The sequence below is a fragment of the Martes martes genome, assembly GCF_963455335.1.
Source record: "Martes martes genome assembly, chromosome: 10".
NCBI lineage: Eukaryota > Metazoa > Chordata > Mammalia > Carnivora > Mustelidae > Martes > Martes martes.
The window spans coordinates 46,405,162-46,424,641 of NC_137898.1; the positions used below are offsets into that span (position 1 = coordinate 46,405,162).

Below are 19,480 nucleotides of genomic sequence, written 5' to 3' on the forward strand. Positions count from 1 at the left end.
GGCTCAGTTAGTTAAGCCTCTGCCTTTGGCTCAGGTCATGATCCCAGGGTCCTGGGATTAAGCCCCTCATCGGGCTCCCTGCTTAGCAGGGAGTCTGCTTCTCTCTCTGCTTGCTGCTCCTCGTGCTTGTGCTCTCTCACTCTTGTTCTAGCTCAAATAAATAAAATCTTAAAAAAAAAAGAAAGAAAGAAATACAGACTCCTGAGGTCCACTACAAATTCACTAGGTCAGAATAAGCATTTTAACCGGACCACAGAGTGATTTATATGTGCGTTACAGTAAGCTTTAGAAGCACTGTTCTAAAAATTTCATTAGGTTAGGTCTGTTGATGGGAAAAGATCAGTGTTTATCTGAAAATGTCTATTTTAGCCTTAGTTTTGGTGATTAAGTTAACAGACTTATTTATCCCTCCCTTCCCCTCCGCACTCAGCACTTAGCAGAAAATGTTGTAGTGACTTCTGGCTTCCATTTTTGGTACTGAAAAGTTGTCATCTGTCTTGTGGCCGTTTGTACCCGGTGAATTTTTTTTTCCCCTTAAGTTCCATGCCCAACATGGGGCTTGAACTCAAAACCCTGAGGTGAAGGCACAAGTTCTACCAGCTGAGCCAGCTAGTCGCCCTTGCACCTTGCTCATTTTTTATCATTTTGAATCTTATTCCCTTCAACATTTCATGCATGGTTATTTTATATTGTTTCGATAAGGCTATGCAGCATCTGCAGTCATTGGTAGCCTAAATCTGCTATTCATTTCTGCCATTCTCCTTTGTGGTTGTTTCCTTGTGTTTGGTGACTTTTATCAAAGTTCTCCGGAGAAAGAGAACCAATCGGATACACACGCACCCCTGCCCCTCCACCTCATGCACAGTCTACTCCTCTGGTATACCCTCTCGCAGGGAATGACACGGACAGTCGCCCGAAGCAGAAATCGGAAAGTCCCTATGTTCTTCCTCCCCCCATATCCAGCAGTCATCAGGGCAAACGGAGTCTCCACCTCAGATCAACAGTCTACTCACTTCTCTGTTGTCCTATAATCTTTCCATGTCCAGATCAGGGAGACCTCTCCCCATGTCCAATCTCATTCCTCCATCTGACGTAGTACGTTATTTGAATGATCTTCATAAAATATAAGTGTCATCAGGTCACTCTTCTGGATGAAAACTTCTTCCTCTCTCTCCGCCTGCCTCTCTGCCTACTTGTGATTTCCGACTGTCAGATAAATAAACTCTTAAAAAACAAAAAACAAACAAAAAAACCCTTTTTCAGTTCCCCATTTCCTTGAGGAAAAAAGTTTAAATGGCATGTCATGCTTTACCAAGCCCTTCAGTAGCCGTCTCTGTGCCCCTCCCCGCCAGCCACCCTCAACCTCATTTGGCTCCTCTAAAGTGGGGATGCGTCCTTGTCTGGGCCTTTACACACACTGTTAATTTCTTTCCGCAACCAATTACCTCCAAGGTAAATCGTAATTCTTGCCTCTGGGAAGCTGTTCATCCCCGCTCCCCGGGCCAGTCACCACCCCTGCCCAGTCTCTAGAGCTGCTTCGATCAGCCTGGCAACTGTAAGAAACCAGGGTTGGCTTTATTCATTTTTAAAAAATTTTTTAAAGATTTTATTTATTTATTTGACACGGAGAGAGATCGATCACAAGTAAGCAGAGAGGCAGGCAAAGAGAAAGGGGGAAGCAGGCTCCCGGCTAGCAGAGGGCCCGATGTGGGGCTTGATCCCAGGACCCGGAGATCATGACCTGAGCTGAAGGCAGAGGCTTTAACCCACTGAGCCACCCAGGTGCCCCTATTCATCTCTTTTGTGAAGTTCATTCCTATGAGATGCAATCTAGAGAGAGGAAATTTTTGACTTTAGCAATGCTAGAGTTTACAGGATTCTTACAAAAATAGAAAAGGCCAGTAGCACCAACAAAGAATAGCAGGAAATAGCCTTCAAATCAGGAAATAACTTTAAAAACATTTTGTTTTTATATGGAAAAAGACTGTATGGGTAAGCACACAGCTACAGCACTACAAAATTATTTCCAAGACCAGTGAGTTAATACAATAGCAAATTCATGATGAAAATTATAATAACATTAATCTGGTTCAGTAGTAACCAAAATAGAATGTGTAATTTGGCTTATGTTAGAGAGAGCACAAGTGCGGGAAGTGGCAGGCAGAGGGGAGAAGCAGGCTCCCCACTTGATCCCAGGACTCCAAGATCATGACCTGAGCCAAAGGCAGATGCTTAATGGACTGAGCCACCCAGGCATCCCTTCTGGCAACTTTTCAAGTAGGATTGCATTTAATAGCACTGTGTATACTTAATATAGTCAGATTCATTTCTTAAAGTTTATGAATTTGCTTCAGCTAGAATACTTCTTGGTGTTTGGTCTATTTTAATATGTCAATTATTTAGCAAAGGATAAATTTAAAAGTTAAACTATTTAAAAATGAGTTCTTGGTAATAGTATTTTTAATAAAAAACATTCCTTTTGAGAAAATACATACCTTAACCCCCATACAAAATTTTAATAGGAAATCTGAGTCTCATTATGCATATGTGCACATGCGAATTTATACACATGTACTTTGCAATAGCAGAAATATACTTATGCAGGATGCAAAGTGTACACCAGGGAAGTAAGAGCCCAGGATATATACATTTAAAGTGCAAACTCAATAAATTAGTTAAAATTTTATTACTCAGTAATGTGCGACCAGGTTACAAATTATGTGGCAGTGGTAGCAAAAGTGGCAGGAAGGAACTTCACACTCAACATGTCTAATAAATAAAGCTTGGTGATCCATTCAATATTATACAAAATCAAAACTTCCAACACTTCTAAAGATCTTTAATATCTTTGAGAAATGCCAAATATTCTAGGTAGGTAAGAAATTGCCTGATATTACACTTAAAAGGAATCATCTTAGAAAATTAATGGTTTTACTGTCTAAAAAGCCTTAGATCCAAAATATGGTCTCCAAGAAAAAAAAATTTAGTCTCCCATCCTGTTAGCATTTAGGCTGCTCTTTAGATCATCAACAACCTTTCACGACTCAGGTACATATCTGTATGCAAGGAGTTCATGAACATTGTAAATATGGTCCATTTTCTTTGCAATTAAGTATTCCTACCATTTTTTTCAATTAGACTCACAGTTGGGTTAGCAGTACTCAGTAGTCCTAGGTCACTTCTGTCATGTAGTCTCAAGGCAGCAGGAAATGAACAAGGATGGGTATCAGTTTTACAGTGACTAAACGTGTGACACCTAACATAGGATCCGGATATAAGCACATAATTCAATTATTCGCGGTGGCTTTCGGAGCTCCTCCTCTTTCTTTGATTAGACTTGAATTTATCTAATGAGGAATAATGCTCATTTCATAAAAGGTTAACATCTTTAGGACAATTCCTTTTCCTTCTGACAAATCTGTATTTATATTAACTAAATGTTTAAAAGTATGAATCCTGAGCAACAGTAGTAAGAACCATTTTTGACTAAAGAAAATCCCTTCATTGTTACACCCGAAACAGCTTTAAAAATTCAAGCACGAAATGTAAGTCAGTGAGACTGGAACTCAGACTTCTGATGTCCACAGCAAACCTGAATACTCCGAGCAAAAATCGAACACACGTAGTAGGTGACACACAACAGCAAGAAGCATCAGAGATCGATGCACCTGGATTCTCTTATACTTAATGAAGGTCACTCGGTTTTTCATGGATAAACGCAGCTGGGAGCACAGCTCTGAGCAGTTCTTGCACTGAACAGGCCCCTTGGAAAGGCAACACTGGATTCCTTTTTAGATGGGCACAGACTCCCCCTGCCAAAATATTCGAAGACCTAAAAGACACGTTCAGAAAAAAACCAAAGGAATCCCGTTTTCATGAAAGCAAAAAGTTCTGGCCACTTTGGAAACTGAAGTCACTTGAATTTTTAGTTCTAGCTACCATTCGTGAAAGGAAGCGTGTCCTACCCAGCAAAGCATCATTACGACAGAGCACTGGTGTACCAGTGAAGGCGTCCAGGCACAGCTTCGCGACACGGGTCAGCGGGAGCCGTGCTCCAAGGGTACGTGTGGAGTCCGCATGGCGAGGAGCCTCTCACAGTGGCTGGGCCTGTCCCTGCAGGAACGGTCCACCGCGGGTCCGCACACTGACCCCGGGCACAGCCCTCCAGGCTTCTTCCATACGCCTTTTCTTTCATTCCAACGGCCTCTCCTCCTCTTCATCTGCTTCTTCAATGACCTGAATGTCATCTGCTTGAGGTAAGGAAGGATTTTCCGCCTGCAGTTTATTCCCATCAACTTTACATTTCTCTTCTTCCTCTATCATGTCCTTCCATATCTTGTGGTTTTCGGTGAGGTGGTGCATGAGCTGACAAAATATTCGCCGTCTGCCTTTCCTCCTTTGCGGTTCTGCGAAATTTAAAAGCAATATATCGTGATCGTAGCAATACAGTTCCCTCGTTCATTCACTAAACATCTGAGTGCCTGTTACTTTCCAGGCACTTATTTCAGGCACTGGGGTTGTAGTAATAAACAGTAAGACGGAAATAATCTGCACTGTGGAGCCCATATTCTAATGGAAAGACCCAGGTAAGCAACAGGAGAAGGGAAACGTGAGCTGGTGTTAGTATCTGATGAAAACAAAGCAGAGAAGGGGACCAGGGAAGACTGGGTGGAGTGCGAGGGGAGGAGGGGTCCTAAAGTTTCAAATGATACATAGCAATGTGAAGTTCAACAACCTTTTTAGGATTTTAGGTATTGAATTAAACACCATTACCAAGGTTTCAGTGAATATAAATAATTTTTGGAAGACAGTCAGCTTGTCCATGATGATGCTCAGAGGGTAGAGGCAGATGACGACTACTCTTCCTGACGGTGTCCCTGAACGCAGCTGGGAGGTGGGGGCAGTTCTTCGTAATTGTCTGTTCTCATTAAGAGCATGCCTGGAATGCTAGATATAATTTAAATTCTACTTTACTTGACAGAGAGCAGGAGAGAAAGGGAGAGAGCACAAGCAGGGGAGTAGCAGAGGGAGAGGGGGAAGCAGGCTGCCCACTAAGCACAGAGCCTGATGTGGGACTTGATCTCAGGACTCTGAGGTCATGACCTGAGCCAAAGGCAGACACTTAACCAACTGAGCCATCCAGGTGCCCCCTCAAATATTCTACTTTAAAGAGCAAATAACTGATTTCAATTATAGCTACAATGGTGACAAGTCTTTTTTTCTCTATTTATAGTCACTGCTTTATATAGAAAACTATGTCCCTACAGTTTGGCAATTCAAATCCATCACAGCCCTAAACTTGCTTCTCCCCTTAGAGGTAGAGAAGCTATGTTTCCTCTTTTCCCAACTGTTGTGATCCACCTTCCCAAACAGTAGGAAGGCAGATTAGCAGATGTGGTTGCACTAGCCACGCGAAGCACCTCACCTCACAAAGTCAGACATGGTGACAGCCCTACAGAGCGTGCAAAGGCGAGGCCTCCTGCAGCAGACTGGCCCCGAAGAGACAAAGACCACGTGTGACCACGTGAGCACGTCCCCCAGCACGCAGGAGTTACTCAAGAGCCCATTCAGTCTGAACACTCAGAGAGTAGTTACTTAAGACACAACTCCTGAATCTGTATCTTAAAGATGCAGGGGCTTATTAGCTGGTCAAGCGTCCGACTCTTGAGTTCAGCCCAGGTCATGATCATGGGGTTGTGAAATCAAGTCCCGCCTGGGATTCTCCCTCACCCTCTCTCTAAAACAAAACAACCCCAAAAAACAGAGATCCAAACTTAATTTTACTAATTGTAAATATCCATTTAAGAAATCACAGCATCCCTATATTCTTACTAGGATTTAGACTGTCTTCTATTTCTTCATCATCTGTATCTAATTCTTCACCATCTTCCTCATCGTAACAACTCTCAGTGTCCTCGTCCTCTTCTGCTTCTACCCACTGACCCGGCAGCAAGCCAGCAGCGTCGTAGGAATTACACAGAGGACCCACAATGTGGGTGATGAAAGATTCTTGGAGTTTTGCTAGTTGAGGTGAAGAACGATCCATGAAGGGACTGATGGGCAAACCGAGGTTTGCTTCTTCATCTCCCTAATCATTTTAAAAAGAAAAGTACATTTTGAACTGTTGAAAGAATAACCATTGAGCTTTCCTATTAATATCATCCTGTGGTTTTTTTTAATATGCATAGTCTACATCAAAATAATTTTTACAAAGAAGTGTCTAATTACTCTGTCATTTCAACTGTAAGAATTTCTCAGATATCTTGAGAAATCCTAAATGAGACTTTCACACCTCACCAGTCAACCAGGATGATTAATGTTCAGTGAACAAGAAAAACATACACACACACAAAAAACAACAAATCAAACAACCTGAAAAATTTTATATCTCTTTCTCTAGGGAGAGATGGTATCAGCAAGTTGTTGTACCTTAAATGCCCAGAGTTGAATTTTGCAAAAGCCTTTCAGCACCCTACCCGTTTCTAAGAGCAGAAGCAGAGGTATGGGCAGCTGAGATGAGGCTGAGGTGAGGAGTCCGGGTCCAACCGTCTGCCCGACGACACCCTCCCCTGTGGTCTCCAGGGCTTTGGGGAATGTAATTTGAGATCAGACAGATGCGGTTTTCAAACCCTGCTTTTGCTACGTTCTACCTGTGCGGTATGGAGCATGCTCTATGCCCATTTCAGGTGTAAAATCTTAATAATCTACTTTACAAGGTTGCTGTGAGGATGAAAAGCAGTATTGTATCAAGTATTTAGCACAGTACTGAGGATTCCCCAAACGGTCCTATCGACCTTTTGGTTCCTAGTGTCTGAACTGGTGGGGAATGTATAAAGTCCAGAATGAACCGTGGGCAAGCAGCGTCTATCTCTGATGAGGCAAACTGTCCTACAGAAACAACTAGAAACTCTTCTAGTGACTGGCCCATTATCAAAAAAATCTATTTTACCTTCTGTGAGGAAGAAAACTGTTGTTTACAGAAAAAGAAAAAGGAAAAAACAAATAAGCCTCAGTTGGGTTTATCCACAGGATTCTAGAATTTTGTAAGTTTGGCTTTTTTTTTTTAATAGAAGTTTCACTTTTTTTAAAGACCATGGTACTTAAATGGCTATAAGGATATAAAGACAGGATAATTAAGATAATAAAAAGTTCAGCAAGATTAGAATTTTGCATCCATATCCGAAGGATGCTTAGTAGCATAACCAGATTGCAAAAGTCTTCATGACAACTCTGTGTGGTACGATGTCAGATGACCTTTTTCTCCTTTAACATAGGAATAATGAAACTTACAAAGATTAAGCGAAACTGTCTGAAATAACATTTTTTGTGACAGGTCTGGAATTATAGTAGCTGACGTTTATTGAACACTTACATGTCAGGAACTGTTCTAAGAACTTAATTAATTCACCTAATTCTGACAGCAACCTTATGAACTAGATACCATCAAATATTCCTATTTTATCAATGAAGAAACTGAGGCACAGAGAAGTCAAGTAACTTACCTAAGGTCACATTACCAGTGAAGAAGAGAACCCAGGCTTCAACCTCAAGCATGTTTTCCCACTTTAATAAGAATTCTATATATTTTAGGGGCGCCTGGGTGGCTCAGTGGGTTAAGCCTCTGCCTTTGGCTCGGTTCATGATCTCAGGGTCCTGGGATTGAGCCCCGCGTTGGGCTCTTGGCTCAGCAGGGAGCCTGCTTCGCACCCCCCCCCCGCCCCGCCTGCCTCTCTGCCTACTTGTGATCTTTCTCTCTGTCAAATAAATAAATAAAACATCTTTAAAAAATAAAAAATAAAAAAATAAAAAAATCTTTAAAAAAAGAAAAAAATTCTAAATACTTTAAAAATATATTATAAATAGGGGCGCCTGGGTGGCTCAGTGGATTAAAACCTCTGCCTTCGGCTCAGGTCATGATCCCAGGGTCCTGGGATCAAGCCCCGCATCCGGCTCTCTGCTCAGCGGGGGGCCTGCTTCCCTTTCTCTCTCTCTACCTAATTGTGATCTCTGTCTGTCAAATAAATAAATCTTATATATATATATATATACACATATATATATAATAAATTGGGTCTAAATGAACTTTTCTAATGTTCTTTGAATTAGTGAGTCTTCTAAAGTTGGCATATACTATTACTTTTTTGTTACTTCTGTTTGCACAGATAATATAAAGATGGCGCTTTCCTTAATGTAAAATTCGTCTTTTGTGAATATGAGCTGAAGCCCGAGGCCGGCTTTAGCCATCTTTGAGAATGAAGATGGTAACATGCTAATAGTATGCTGCAATCTCTAGGTGAATATTTAACCATTTTCATCTCCAAATTATATATAATTTAGTTCAAATGTATCAAAATGGTAAAATATTAATAATCTTGGAATCCTTATGTATTCCCATGGTTTTTTCATGGCACAGTGTTTTATAACTTGTAAATAGCCCTAGGGTGGGTGAAAGACACTGCACATTCACTATTCAATACACCCCGGATGTAACAAGGTAGAACGGGTAAGTATGCACGGTTTATGGGGTCAAGTTCATCACCCCTGCAGGAGTAGCAACTCATGGTAAGAAAACTCTGTCTCAAAGGCCTCATTTGGTAGACCTCTTGATCTTGCCTGATTATTTGGGTCAACAAGGATTCCCAAGGAACACAGCTCCAAAGTCAAGATGTATCTGGTAATTTGGAGATAATGAAATGCTGGCTTGTAGGGGGATCCATATACCTCTACATCGTAGGGAGCTTAAGAATTGGACCAAAAAAAAAAAAAAAAGACAAAGATTCTGCAAAGTAGTACTGAAACCAGTAACCAGAAGTTTTGTAATGCTTAACTTTTTATGTTAACTGTAACTTTTTACCCGAATCTGCTTGTTCTTGGCATGCAGCTTGCCACCATGTTTCCACAGATAATGTTCTTGCCTGACATCAGGATAGCGAAATGTTGATTTAGTGGTTTGGTGGAGACTTAAAGCTTTACCAAGAAACCACCCAGAACCGGTCAGGACCACCAACCTTCTCTGAGCATGGATAAGTGTCCAGTGGATAAACTTCTAATGTGGGAAGGGCCTAAACCCCCACCCTTCGGTCACGCTGAGGATGCCAGTTTCTGGTCAGTATACGCAGAAGCTCCAAGCAGGGGCATACAACAGACAGGCTGCGACCCTTCCCTACTTCCTAACTTCCTTTCCTTTCCTTCTGCCATCACACAGCTCTTCTCCCGACTCTCCCGCTGTGAGGAGCCAAATCTGAGGCCTGCCACTCCAGGTGCGGCCGCCTCTCAGGCGAACTCCTTGATGCACACTCAGCCTCTCTGTGACCAGCTCCGCTGCGCGTGGGGCGCGCAAACTTGAGTTCCCTTACAGGAGTAGTATTTGAGAGATTTTAAAACTGGGAAGAACATGTTTTTATCTCGGAATCTTTAAAAACCACGAAAAACCTACTTTATGCTCATTTCTATCCCTCAAATGTCTAGCTGTCCACTCCCCTCACAACCAGGACTCTTACCCAGTTGATGTTTCTAAGGCAGGCAGGTAGTCTTTCTACAGCGGAGTTGAAAGCGGGTTGATATTCTCTAAATATAATCTAAGTACACCCTGAATCAATTAAAAACAGTTTTATCTGGAAATAAACTATCCTAAGTCATGGGTACTCAGGGTTTTAAAAGAGCCCTTACCTGTACCCTCAAGGGACAGTCGACCCATGTCAGTTGGGAATGAGCAATTTTTTAAATTTTTATCAGTGAAAAAGAGCTGAGAAAATACTAAGAGCAGCGCAAATTCTACAATTTCTGTTTTTGGTCAAAGTAACCAGACTTCCAACATTTAATGTAGCTATCCAAATCCCGAAATCTAATGCCTTTGGAGGGCAGCTCTCAAAAATCCCGCCCGTACCACATTGAACTTACCTGCTCATAAAACTCATTGACAATGCCTTCTGTCCACTTCAAATGCAAGTCCCGAACTTTTGCAGGGCCGTTGATGTCTGCCAGTTTAATGCACACTTGGCACACTAAGAGGCGATCATTCTCATTGCTCCATTCTATACCACTACTGTTTACATCGTTGGCCTATTTTGGAAAAACAGTTATTTTAGGTTCTGAGAGCACAGGAGTTTTGTTTTTTTTTTTAACCAAATTATCTTAAAACTGCTTCCTGTCTAAATTACAGGAAGGAATATGGGTTAAATTTCCCTTTGAAGTGTCATAATTTTGTTTCACTGGAGGCAGAACGCCATAAAAACATAACCATGGGTTTCAATATTTGTGATTACCACGGAAAATTGTAAGATGTACATATAACATGTTAATATATAACATACACTATAATTATATGTATATGCAAAACATCGATAAATCATTTAAAAATTGTAACTAATTCTACTTTAAAAAAGAACACTTAGGATCTACAGAGAAGTAGGCAGGCTTCATCTGTGAAGGGAAAATATGATACAGTTGAAAGAACACAAGTCTTAAAAGGTGATCCCTCTGGTTTCAAATCCTGAATCAATGATTTACTCATTGTGTAATAATAGAAAATCACTTATCCTCCTTGAATCTAACTCTTTTCATCTCTAAAACAAGAAAAGTAGTACCAATCTAGCCATATTACCATGAGGATTAATAAACGAAAAATGCCTTGTTCACAGTAAATGTTAAATACTAACACGGTTATTTAAATACAATTATCATCATTAATTAGGAGAATTACTCTGCCTTTCAAAACTCAAATTTCCTTTTGTAAAAGAATGAAGTAAATGGGCCAGATCAGTGGCTTCTGAACTTTGGTTTGAAGATAGTTTTTTGGGCACTAAACCCTTTTGTCAAAGGAAAATTTATGTAGACCACCACTATCGAAAACACTTGAAAGGAGAGCTTTTTGGATTGAAACCATGTAGGAGATCCAGAGCCCCACTCAGGGCATTCCTGAGAGACTATGGAATAGAAATCTCCGAGAAGCACAGATTCAAGAGCATTGGACTAGGTGATCTTTACCTGTGAAAACTTCTACTACTCTTAGCACTTAAATGAATTTTATTATTAAATAAAAGTTAACAAAGCTACACAACTATAAAATAATTTTAAAGGCATATGGATTTCTTGCTGATTTTTTTAGAAGTATTTTATTAATATCATTACAGCCTCATATAGGGTCTCCACCCAGGGCGTTAAATCTAGTATTCCTTTGTTATCAGTTCCTCTACCCTGAGGGTACACCTTTCCTTTACGTCACAAATGTCATCAAGGAAACAATGGCTTCCTGCCAGCCAAAGAGGGAGCACCCTCCCTCCACCGTCTGTAAAGCGGTGGTTCTCAGCAGTTCACCCCTGTCATCCGAAGGCAGTGTTTCTCAATACTAATGTGAATTCCTGACCACAGGGACTTGACCTGTTCCCTACTCATTCTTAGCTGGCGCTACTGCCCATACAGGGCAGATCCCAGGCAGTTGTCTGATGAACGCATTATTCTCTAGTGGAAGAGTGGAGGGTACTTCTCTCCCACACCAGCCAGTTTAACAAGAACAGAAAGAAGGGATTAACAGGAGAAGTGAGGGAAGCATTAACTGGCTTCTGAGAAACACATCTTCAATTTCACAAAGTAACTTACATGGCACTGCACAACTTTCTCCAATGTGCCTCTAAAAGCTTTTGACATCATGAATTGGCTTATCACCATGAGAAAGAAAGTTGTAAGTCTACGTGTCGAAAGGTAGCAAGTGATAGTACGTTTAGGATGTGTTATAATAAAAAGTTATTTTAAAAAATATTGACACATATATCACCTCCCATCAGATATTATTACTTTATGAGTAGTATTAATTCTAACTTAACATTATATAAAAAAAAACTTATCAGTAATACTGACAATAGTGATTTCCATCAGTAAAACCAGATACTAAGTTGTATCACAAACCTTGGCGTTGAATTCAGCAAGGAAATCAAAATGCTTTTTAAGATCTGTGGCAAGGATTGCTTCAATTACTAAAAAACGAAAACGCTTGAATTCCACATGATCAAGATTAAGAAGGAAGTTGTATTCTGGGCGAGAGAGATACAAATTCCAAGCCGATGCAGCATGATGATTTTCTAGAACAGATCTGTCGTTGTACAAAACTGCCTGAAAAGTAATAAAAAGGAGTCAGGCATCTCAGAGATACTAACCTTTAATAATAAACAGAGTTAGGCTAGAAGAATATAAACAATGAGTAGTTACTCTATGCTGAGCATTTTAATATCAGTGAAGAAGGGTTGTGATACTTTTCTAAATGGGTTTACTGAAGTACAAAAAGGGTAAGGCATACCTCTCCAGCAGATACATCTAGTAAGTGAAAGGGCAATTCGCTCCAAAGTTCATCTTCCCAGATACCATGCTGCCCTCAGAGATATAAAAGTGAAGGGCGCCTGGGTGGCTCAGTAGGTTAAGTATCTGCCTTCAGCTTAGCTCATGATCTCAGGGTCCTGGGATTGAGCCCCGCATTGGGCTCTCTGTTCAATGGGGAGTCTGCTTCCCCCTCTCTCTGCCTGCCTCTCTACCTACTTGTGTTCTCTCTCTCTCTGTGTCAAATAAAATAAGTAAATAAAATCTTAAAGATGTAAAGCTGAAATTTGAGGTCTACTTCACTGAATCCATGAATCTTCTTAGATAAAACTGCTGTCAGTGAAGTCATTAGAGAGAGAGCAGGTTTAGGGACATGTTTCTCATCTTCAGCTAGCATGCAATCCGAGGTGCTGATGACCAAAGATGAGGAAGCAGGAGCACCGTCCCGGGTGAGCAAGAGTCCTGCATGTCCCAGAAGGACACATTCCCACATTCTGACCCTGACACAGTGCCCGGGAATAAGAGAAGCATGAAACAAGTAAAAACACATCCCTTGGTTCAGCTGGTGTGCTACTCCACCTCATTTCAGTGCAAGACCCTCACTACTCTAGAACTTTGGAATACAGACTTTAAAAACCAGTGGCTTAGGGGCACCTGGGTGGCTCAGTCATTAAGTGTCTGCCTTCGGTTCAGGTCATGATCCCAAAGCCCTGGGATTGAGCTCCACGTTGGGATCCCTCCTCGGCAGGAAGCTGCCTCTCCCATGCCCCCTGCTTCTGTTCCCTCTCTTGCTGTGTTTCTGTCAAATTTGCTAAAATACGGTGCCAGAGGGATTTTTGTTCTTTTATATGTATGCTGTTATTACTCTCTCGGGAATTTTTTTTTTTTTTTAAATTTTACCATGGCACTCCATGTGCAGATTTTTGGTGTTTTCTCCCCATTCAACTTCTCTGGCACCTGCTGAACCCCTTCAATCCAAAGGCCATCTTTTTCTGGAACTCCACCAGTCAGTTCATGACCTGGCCCACTGTGATCGTTCATCAGTGGATGAATGGATAAAGATGTGGGGTGTGTATGTGTGTGTGAGAGAGAGATGCAGTATTTATTTAGCTATGAGAAAGAAGGCAGGTAATCCTGCCATTTGAGACAACATGGCCTTGAGAGCATGATGCTAAGTGAGTTCAATCAAAAAAGACATACTGTCTGGGACTTCTTATATGTGGAATCCTAAAAAGCTGAACTCATGGAAACAGACAAGTTTACCAGAGGGTAGGGGAACTGGAGAGATGTTGGTCAAAGGGTACAAACTTCCAGTTACAGGATGGACAAGTTTTGGCGATCTTACGCCCAGCACTGTGATTATAGTTAATAGTATTATTATAGTTAATAGTACTATATTATATAGTTGAAAGTTGCTAAGAGACTAGATCTTAAATGTACTCACCATAAAAAAGACAGGCTATTAGGGAACATGATGGTAGTATTACAGTGACGTATGTATCAAATGAACATGCTGTGTGCCTTCAAATTAACACATTGTTACATTATCAGTTATAGGTCAATACAAAAGGCATTTTATACTAGCCTTCTTACAACTTCCAAACATTAAGCTCAAAGAGAAAGAATAAGCTTCAAAGACTCCCGAAGGGGTTGATTTATATTTAATAGTGGTTTCATTAATTCATATTCAAATCTGATGAAAACTGGTAAATTATTAGAACAGCTTTGTCTGTTCAGGAAGAAGTCATCAAACTTCCAGCTCAGTACAGCACAATATATAATAAGTGTCCTATCCAGCTAGCTGACTTAATAAACTCTTGGCTAGCAACATCAGTAAAAGAAGTTCAGAATTTCTTCACCGTTCAAACTGCCCTTCAAAATTACCAAAGAAATACACAATAGGGGCAAAAAAATCTGAATCGATATTAAAATCTAGATGTTATCACCATACTGGAAACTTCAAATACATGGAGAAAGTGGGACTGGATTGAGGAGAGGTCAACTAAGTTAACACATGAGAAGGAAAAACCCACCTGGATAGTAAGTGGAAGGAGTCCCCTGCTGGGCCCCAATAAACCCACAACCTCCCAGATAAGGAGAGGCAAACAATCATGGAGCAGTAAGTAGGAGACAAAGGTCCGTCCCACTTTAGGAAGAATCCTGGCTGAAGACACCGAACAATAAACCAACCCTAAACTCGGTGAGAAAACCATTCAAGGTAAAACGGATAAGCCGCAGCGGGCATTTACTGAGGGCTCTCCCATGACGGAGATGGAAGACCACGCCCAGCTAGTTTGGAGCTGCAGCAACTGACGTGCTTGGACTTTGTGCTAAAGCATCTTGATCCCTGCTTTCTCCAGCTAAGGGATCCCCTTCCTTCGCGTCACAGGCACATCTTTAACTTGGCAAAGCAAATGAGGTGATCCCAAACTGCTTTTTACCTTCTTTTTGAGTTGGAAATATTAAACAGGGTTTAATACAAACTGACAGAATAAATCTTAACAAATAATAAACACCTTTCGATAAATGAAAAGAAAGCCCATCAGACATAGCAAAGGCTTAGATCACAAAAAGGAAGGGGCTGACAAATCTCACCAAATGTCCCCTTTTGAAACAAAAGAGACAGGAGGAAACATTAAAAAGTCACTAGGTCATACTCATGAGATTAAAGAGGGTACTTCCAAAAAGTGAAAAAGCTTGGATTAAGAAAAATTGTTTTCATGTAAAAAAAAATTCTTAACTTAAAAAATCCAATAGAGGTAGTAACTCAGGTGCTACAGGAAAAAAAAAAAGCAGCTAGTTTTAAATGGGGGGTGGGGGGTGGGGAGAGAGAAGGTATTTCTCCTTAAAGAAATAGTCAAGATGAACAGGACTCCTTTGTCCTGAAGTTCTGGGTTTATTCAAAAATTTCTGATAACCCTGTATCTTCTAAGATCCTTTGTCTTCCTTATCACCCTTGTTTTGCTAAGACATGTTTTTTAGGTGACTTTCTAGGGGTGAATGGGTACATGATTTATTTCACCTCTGTATATCTGAGATTCTCTTCATTTTTGCTCTTACACTCAGCTGTAGCTTAGCGGGATACAGAAATCTAACTTAAAAATAGTATCTTTAGGCCAGCACTCCCCTTCCCCTCCCCTCCCTGGGTTACTTGTTTCCTAGCTCGGACATCATAATCGTCTCTCTCTCTGCCTCCTACATACGCTCTTTACTCTTCTTCCTTTACTGGAATGTACGTTCTATGGGAGTAGAGATGTTTTTTGGCCTGTTTTGTTCAGTAATGATGCCTAGAATAGTGCTTCTCCCCCAGTAGGCATCCAATATTTGTTAATTCCAGTACCCTCGAGCATCCATTGTTGCTAAAATATGGTGCCAGATGGATTTTTTTTTAAAGAGTTCATTTATTTATTTGACAGAGATCACAAGTAGGCAAGAGAGGCAGAGACAGAGGGGAAACAGGTTCCCTGCTGAGCAAAGAGCCCGATGTGGGGCTTGATACCAGGACCCTGAGATCACGACCTGAGCTGAAGGCAGTGGCTTAACCCACCGAGCCACCCAGGCACCCCAGATTTTTCTTCTTTTATATGTATACTGTTGTCATTCTCTCAGGAATTTTTTTTTTTTTTTTTTTTTTTTTTACCATGGCACTCCATATGCAGATTTTTGGTGTTTTCTCCCCATTCAAGTTCTCTGGCACCTGCTGGACCCCTTCAATCCAAAGACCGTCTTTTTCTGGAACTCCAACAATCAGTTCATGACTTGGTCCGCTGTGCCCCATTTTTCCCTTCATGATATTTTCCATCTCCTTCTCTTTCTACTCTGCATTCTGGCAGAGGTTACCTGGAAATTTACTTCCATGGCTTGTACTGAATTTTTAGATTCTTTTTTTTTTTACAGTAATATTTTTAGTTCCTAAGAGCTCTAACTTGTTCTCTGATGTTTCCTTTTTCATAGCTTGCTATTCTTAGAAATGCAGTGTTTCTTGAATTCTGAGAATTCTTTTTAAAAACTTACCAGCTTTTCTACTCCCTAGATTTTTTTTCTCCCCTATAGTTGGTTACCCTGTCCATTTTAACCTTTTCTTTCCAAGCTACTGGTTAATGTTCTGTCTAGTGATCCTTGGGTTATCTATTGATATTTTTTAAAAAGAGAGAGAGAGAAATGATTCTCTTCTGTTTCGTGTTGAGTCTCTTCTTTAATTTGGAAAGATGAGTAGGAACCCTATGGATGTGGATGGCGTTTGTTACTTAGTAGGTTCTGCTCTACAGTTATGAGACCAGACACCAGCTGTTAAGTTTCCAAAATGAGAAGGATTTACTCTGGAGTACTAATACTCACAACTAGTAATTCTTACTCTCTTCTGGCAGTTTCCTTCAATATCTAAGAGATGAGTTTTCTCCCTGGAAGTAAGTGCAGGGTTGTAGAAGCTTTATTTAAAGATGTGTAGTGTAGGTGTACAGGGACTGCGGTGCACGTGCACGTGTGTGCAAGCCGGGGCAAACGGCATCAGGAGTCTCTCTAGAGTTCACTTAAGCTGTATCCACCTCTAGTATACTTTCACTTCTCGATATTCATCTGTTTTTCATTTTCCAGAAACAGAAATTTCTGGAAAACTCTTTAAGCTTCTGATGATAATACCCTTCCCCACCTATTCTTCTGTTACAATGAGGAGTCAAATGCATGTGTTTAGTCACCATCTTGATCCATATTTTGGGGGATAAAACGTTTATGAGTGTCTCCAATTTACAGATCTCATCCTCAAATTTCATTTCCTTTTACCCCAAATATCATGAAAATGTTCTCAAACTCTAATACCTCAGGCACCACTCCCCATCTTTCAGCCAGTTTTCATTTGGAAATAGCTCAGAAATCTCTTAGAATTTTAATACTGGCATCTCTTCAGGATAAACCTAAGTGTTTCACATTCTTTCATAGCAAGAATTTAAAATAACCCTCCTATACCTTCCCAGCATCCTTTCCTTGCCAGGAGAATGAAGAATATTTTATCCAGTTGGTGGTATTCTACGCTACTACTGATGCAGTAACATTTTTCACTAATTGTGGCCTAATTAGACCCACTGAGCTTCCCAGGATGAGAAGATCTACTTATTACCTAATAAACACGCCTCAGGCTTTCACAGAAGTGTCCTTATCTCACACGCACTAGCAGAAGGTCTCATGAATTTCATTACTTTAGGAAGAACAGGGTATTTCAGACAAACTAGCAGTCCTGCAGAGCAAAGAAATCAGGCATCCTTCAACATTCAACAAATATTTACTAAATGACTTTTATGTGTCAGGCACTATTCTAGGTGTTAGGGAATAAGGCAAAATCCTTATCCTCGGGAAAACATATTCCACTGAGGAGAGACCTGTCATAAACAAAACAGACGGTATGCTGAGTGATCACTGCTATGGAAAACAAAGCAGGGAAGGAACATAATGAGCTCCAGGAGGGGCTCGTGGATTGTTACACGGAGCTAGAGACAATGGGAACACGTAGATGTGCAGGGAGAGAGCACTCTGGACAGGGAGGACGGACGTGGAAAGGCCCTCAGAAAGGGAGTGTGCGTACCTGGGATACAGAAGAAAACAGCCAAGAGGCCACTGAGGCTGGACGTGGGTGAATTAAGGCAGGAGGATCAAGCCCTGAGCCATTACAATGACTTTTACTAGGAGTGAGGTGAATGCCACTGGAGGGTCTGGAACGGAAAGTGATGTAACTCATATTACAACAGAGCTACTCGTGTGCTCTGGGTTGAGTACAGACCCACGGGCAGTAAGCAAGCAGACTGGGTGGAAGACCATCCTTTCTCAACAGCTGAATGGCCTGTCAATTTCCTGTCCTTTCCCACACTTCCCATTGCTTCCTCTACCGGCAGTCCTTAACAATGAGAAGTTAGAAAGTACATGTATTACTGGTATTCTATCCAGACTTCACATTTTTATTTTGATTAGGACAGCAGTTTTCAGCATGTAACTTGTAGCGATGATTTTCAGGTATCATTGGTTTATCTGCAACAATGCAGCGGTAACACTGGAGTGCCCTTACTCGTCATTCCCTCGGAGGAGAGGCAGTAAGTCGGACTCACCTGTACTGGAAGGCCATGAAAGATCTAAAGCCAAGAGCGGAAGAGACAAGTTGGTAATCTCCATCTATAGGACACCTGATCAGGAGCCTCTCAAACACACGAAATAGAAACCTTCCATTTGTTGTCCCTTTACCCTTAATCATATCCGGTCCATATCCTGAGGCTCAGAAAGATAAGGGTGACTCACCTAAGATCACACGGCTAACGACTGGATAATCAGAAACTGAACTCCGGTCTCTCGATCTCAAGACCAGTGTTTTTTGCACTGTGCCCCTTCTGCCCAGATCTCCAACTCCCCACAAGCCCAGGTTTTTAAAGATGACGGAGTGTGAAGTGAGAGAGAGAGTACCTCCGCTTCCTGGAGAACGTGAAGAGGCATGGGCTCCTTAGTTTATAATCTCTCCCACAGCTGTTCTTAGAAAGTAGACAAATATTAATATCTAGAATGAAATTCATTAAAAAGTTACCTATGGAAATCATGAACTTTTAATAAATAAAGTGCCACAGGAGAAATGAATCATGTGGCGTTTTTAACCCTCTCTCCCTGTCTCTGAATCCTGTTCTTATTCTGGCTAGAGAACCGATCTCCTCTGTTTTAAACAGTGAGAGTGTGGGAGAGAAATGGGTGAAGAGCGACACAGGATGGCTACAGAAGATGAAAAAATCAGAAGTGAGGTTTACACACAGAGTGGTGAAGACACAAGATGAATTCAGCAAGCTGAACCGACTACTTGTCCTTTGTAAGGCATGCAGTTAGAAGCAAAGACGACATTTCAGGAATCACCAGCCTAAACAAACACCCACGACCACTTAAAACCATGGATTTAGTTCCAAGCCCGAAAGTGTAAAGCGACTGCAATTACAGTATCCATTTGTGGGAACTCCTACCTCTTATGCAAATTTTGACGGTAAAGGAATCTTGCACCTTATCAGCTGTACTGGGTACAAAAATAACGTGGTACTAGAAGGAACGTTTACATACACTAATATATGCAGCGTTACGAGGTTTAGAGTCTGAGTCTTGAGGAAAAAAGAGGACATCAGGGAAAATGATAGTTCCTCATCATTATACTTTCAGC

At 41.1% G+C, this 19,480-nt stretch overlaps 1 protein-coding gene across 2 annotated transcripts in view; it reads right to left on the reverse strand.

Annotated features, from left to right (window-relative positions):
* Positions 1 to 2,667: 2,667 nt before the first annotated feature.
* The window catches only part of PDE3B (phosphodiesterase 3B), a 180,297-nt gene continuing 163,484 nt past the window's right edge, over positions 2,668 to 19,480 (reverse strand). For both annotated transcript variants that reach the window (XM_080817439.1, XM_080817438.1), the window contains 4 exons: positions 11,905 to 12,108; positions 9,901 to 10,062; positions 5,833 to 6,088; positions 2,668 to 4,406 (listed from right to left, as the gene is read on the reverse strand). In XM_080817439.1, coding sequence (XP_080673565.1) covers positions 4,192 to 4,406; positions 5,833 to 6,088; positions 9,901 to 10,062; positions 11,905 to 12,108 — 837 coding nt within the window. In that variant the 3' untranslated portion in view covers positions 2,668 to 4,191. The remainder of the gene's footprint in view (positions 4,407 to 5,832; positions 6,089 to 9,900; positions 10,063 to 11,904; positions 12,109 to 19,480) is intronic.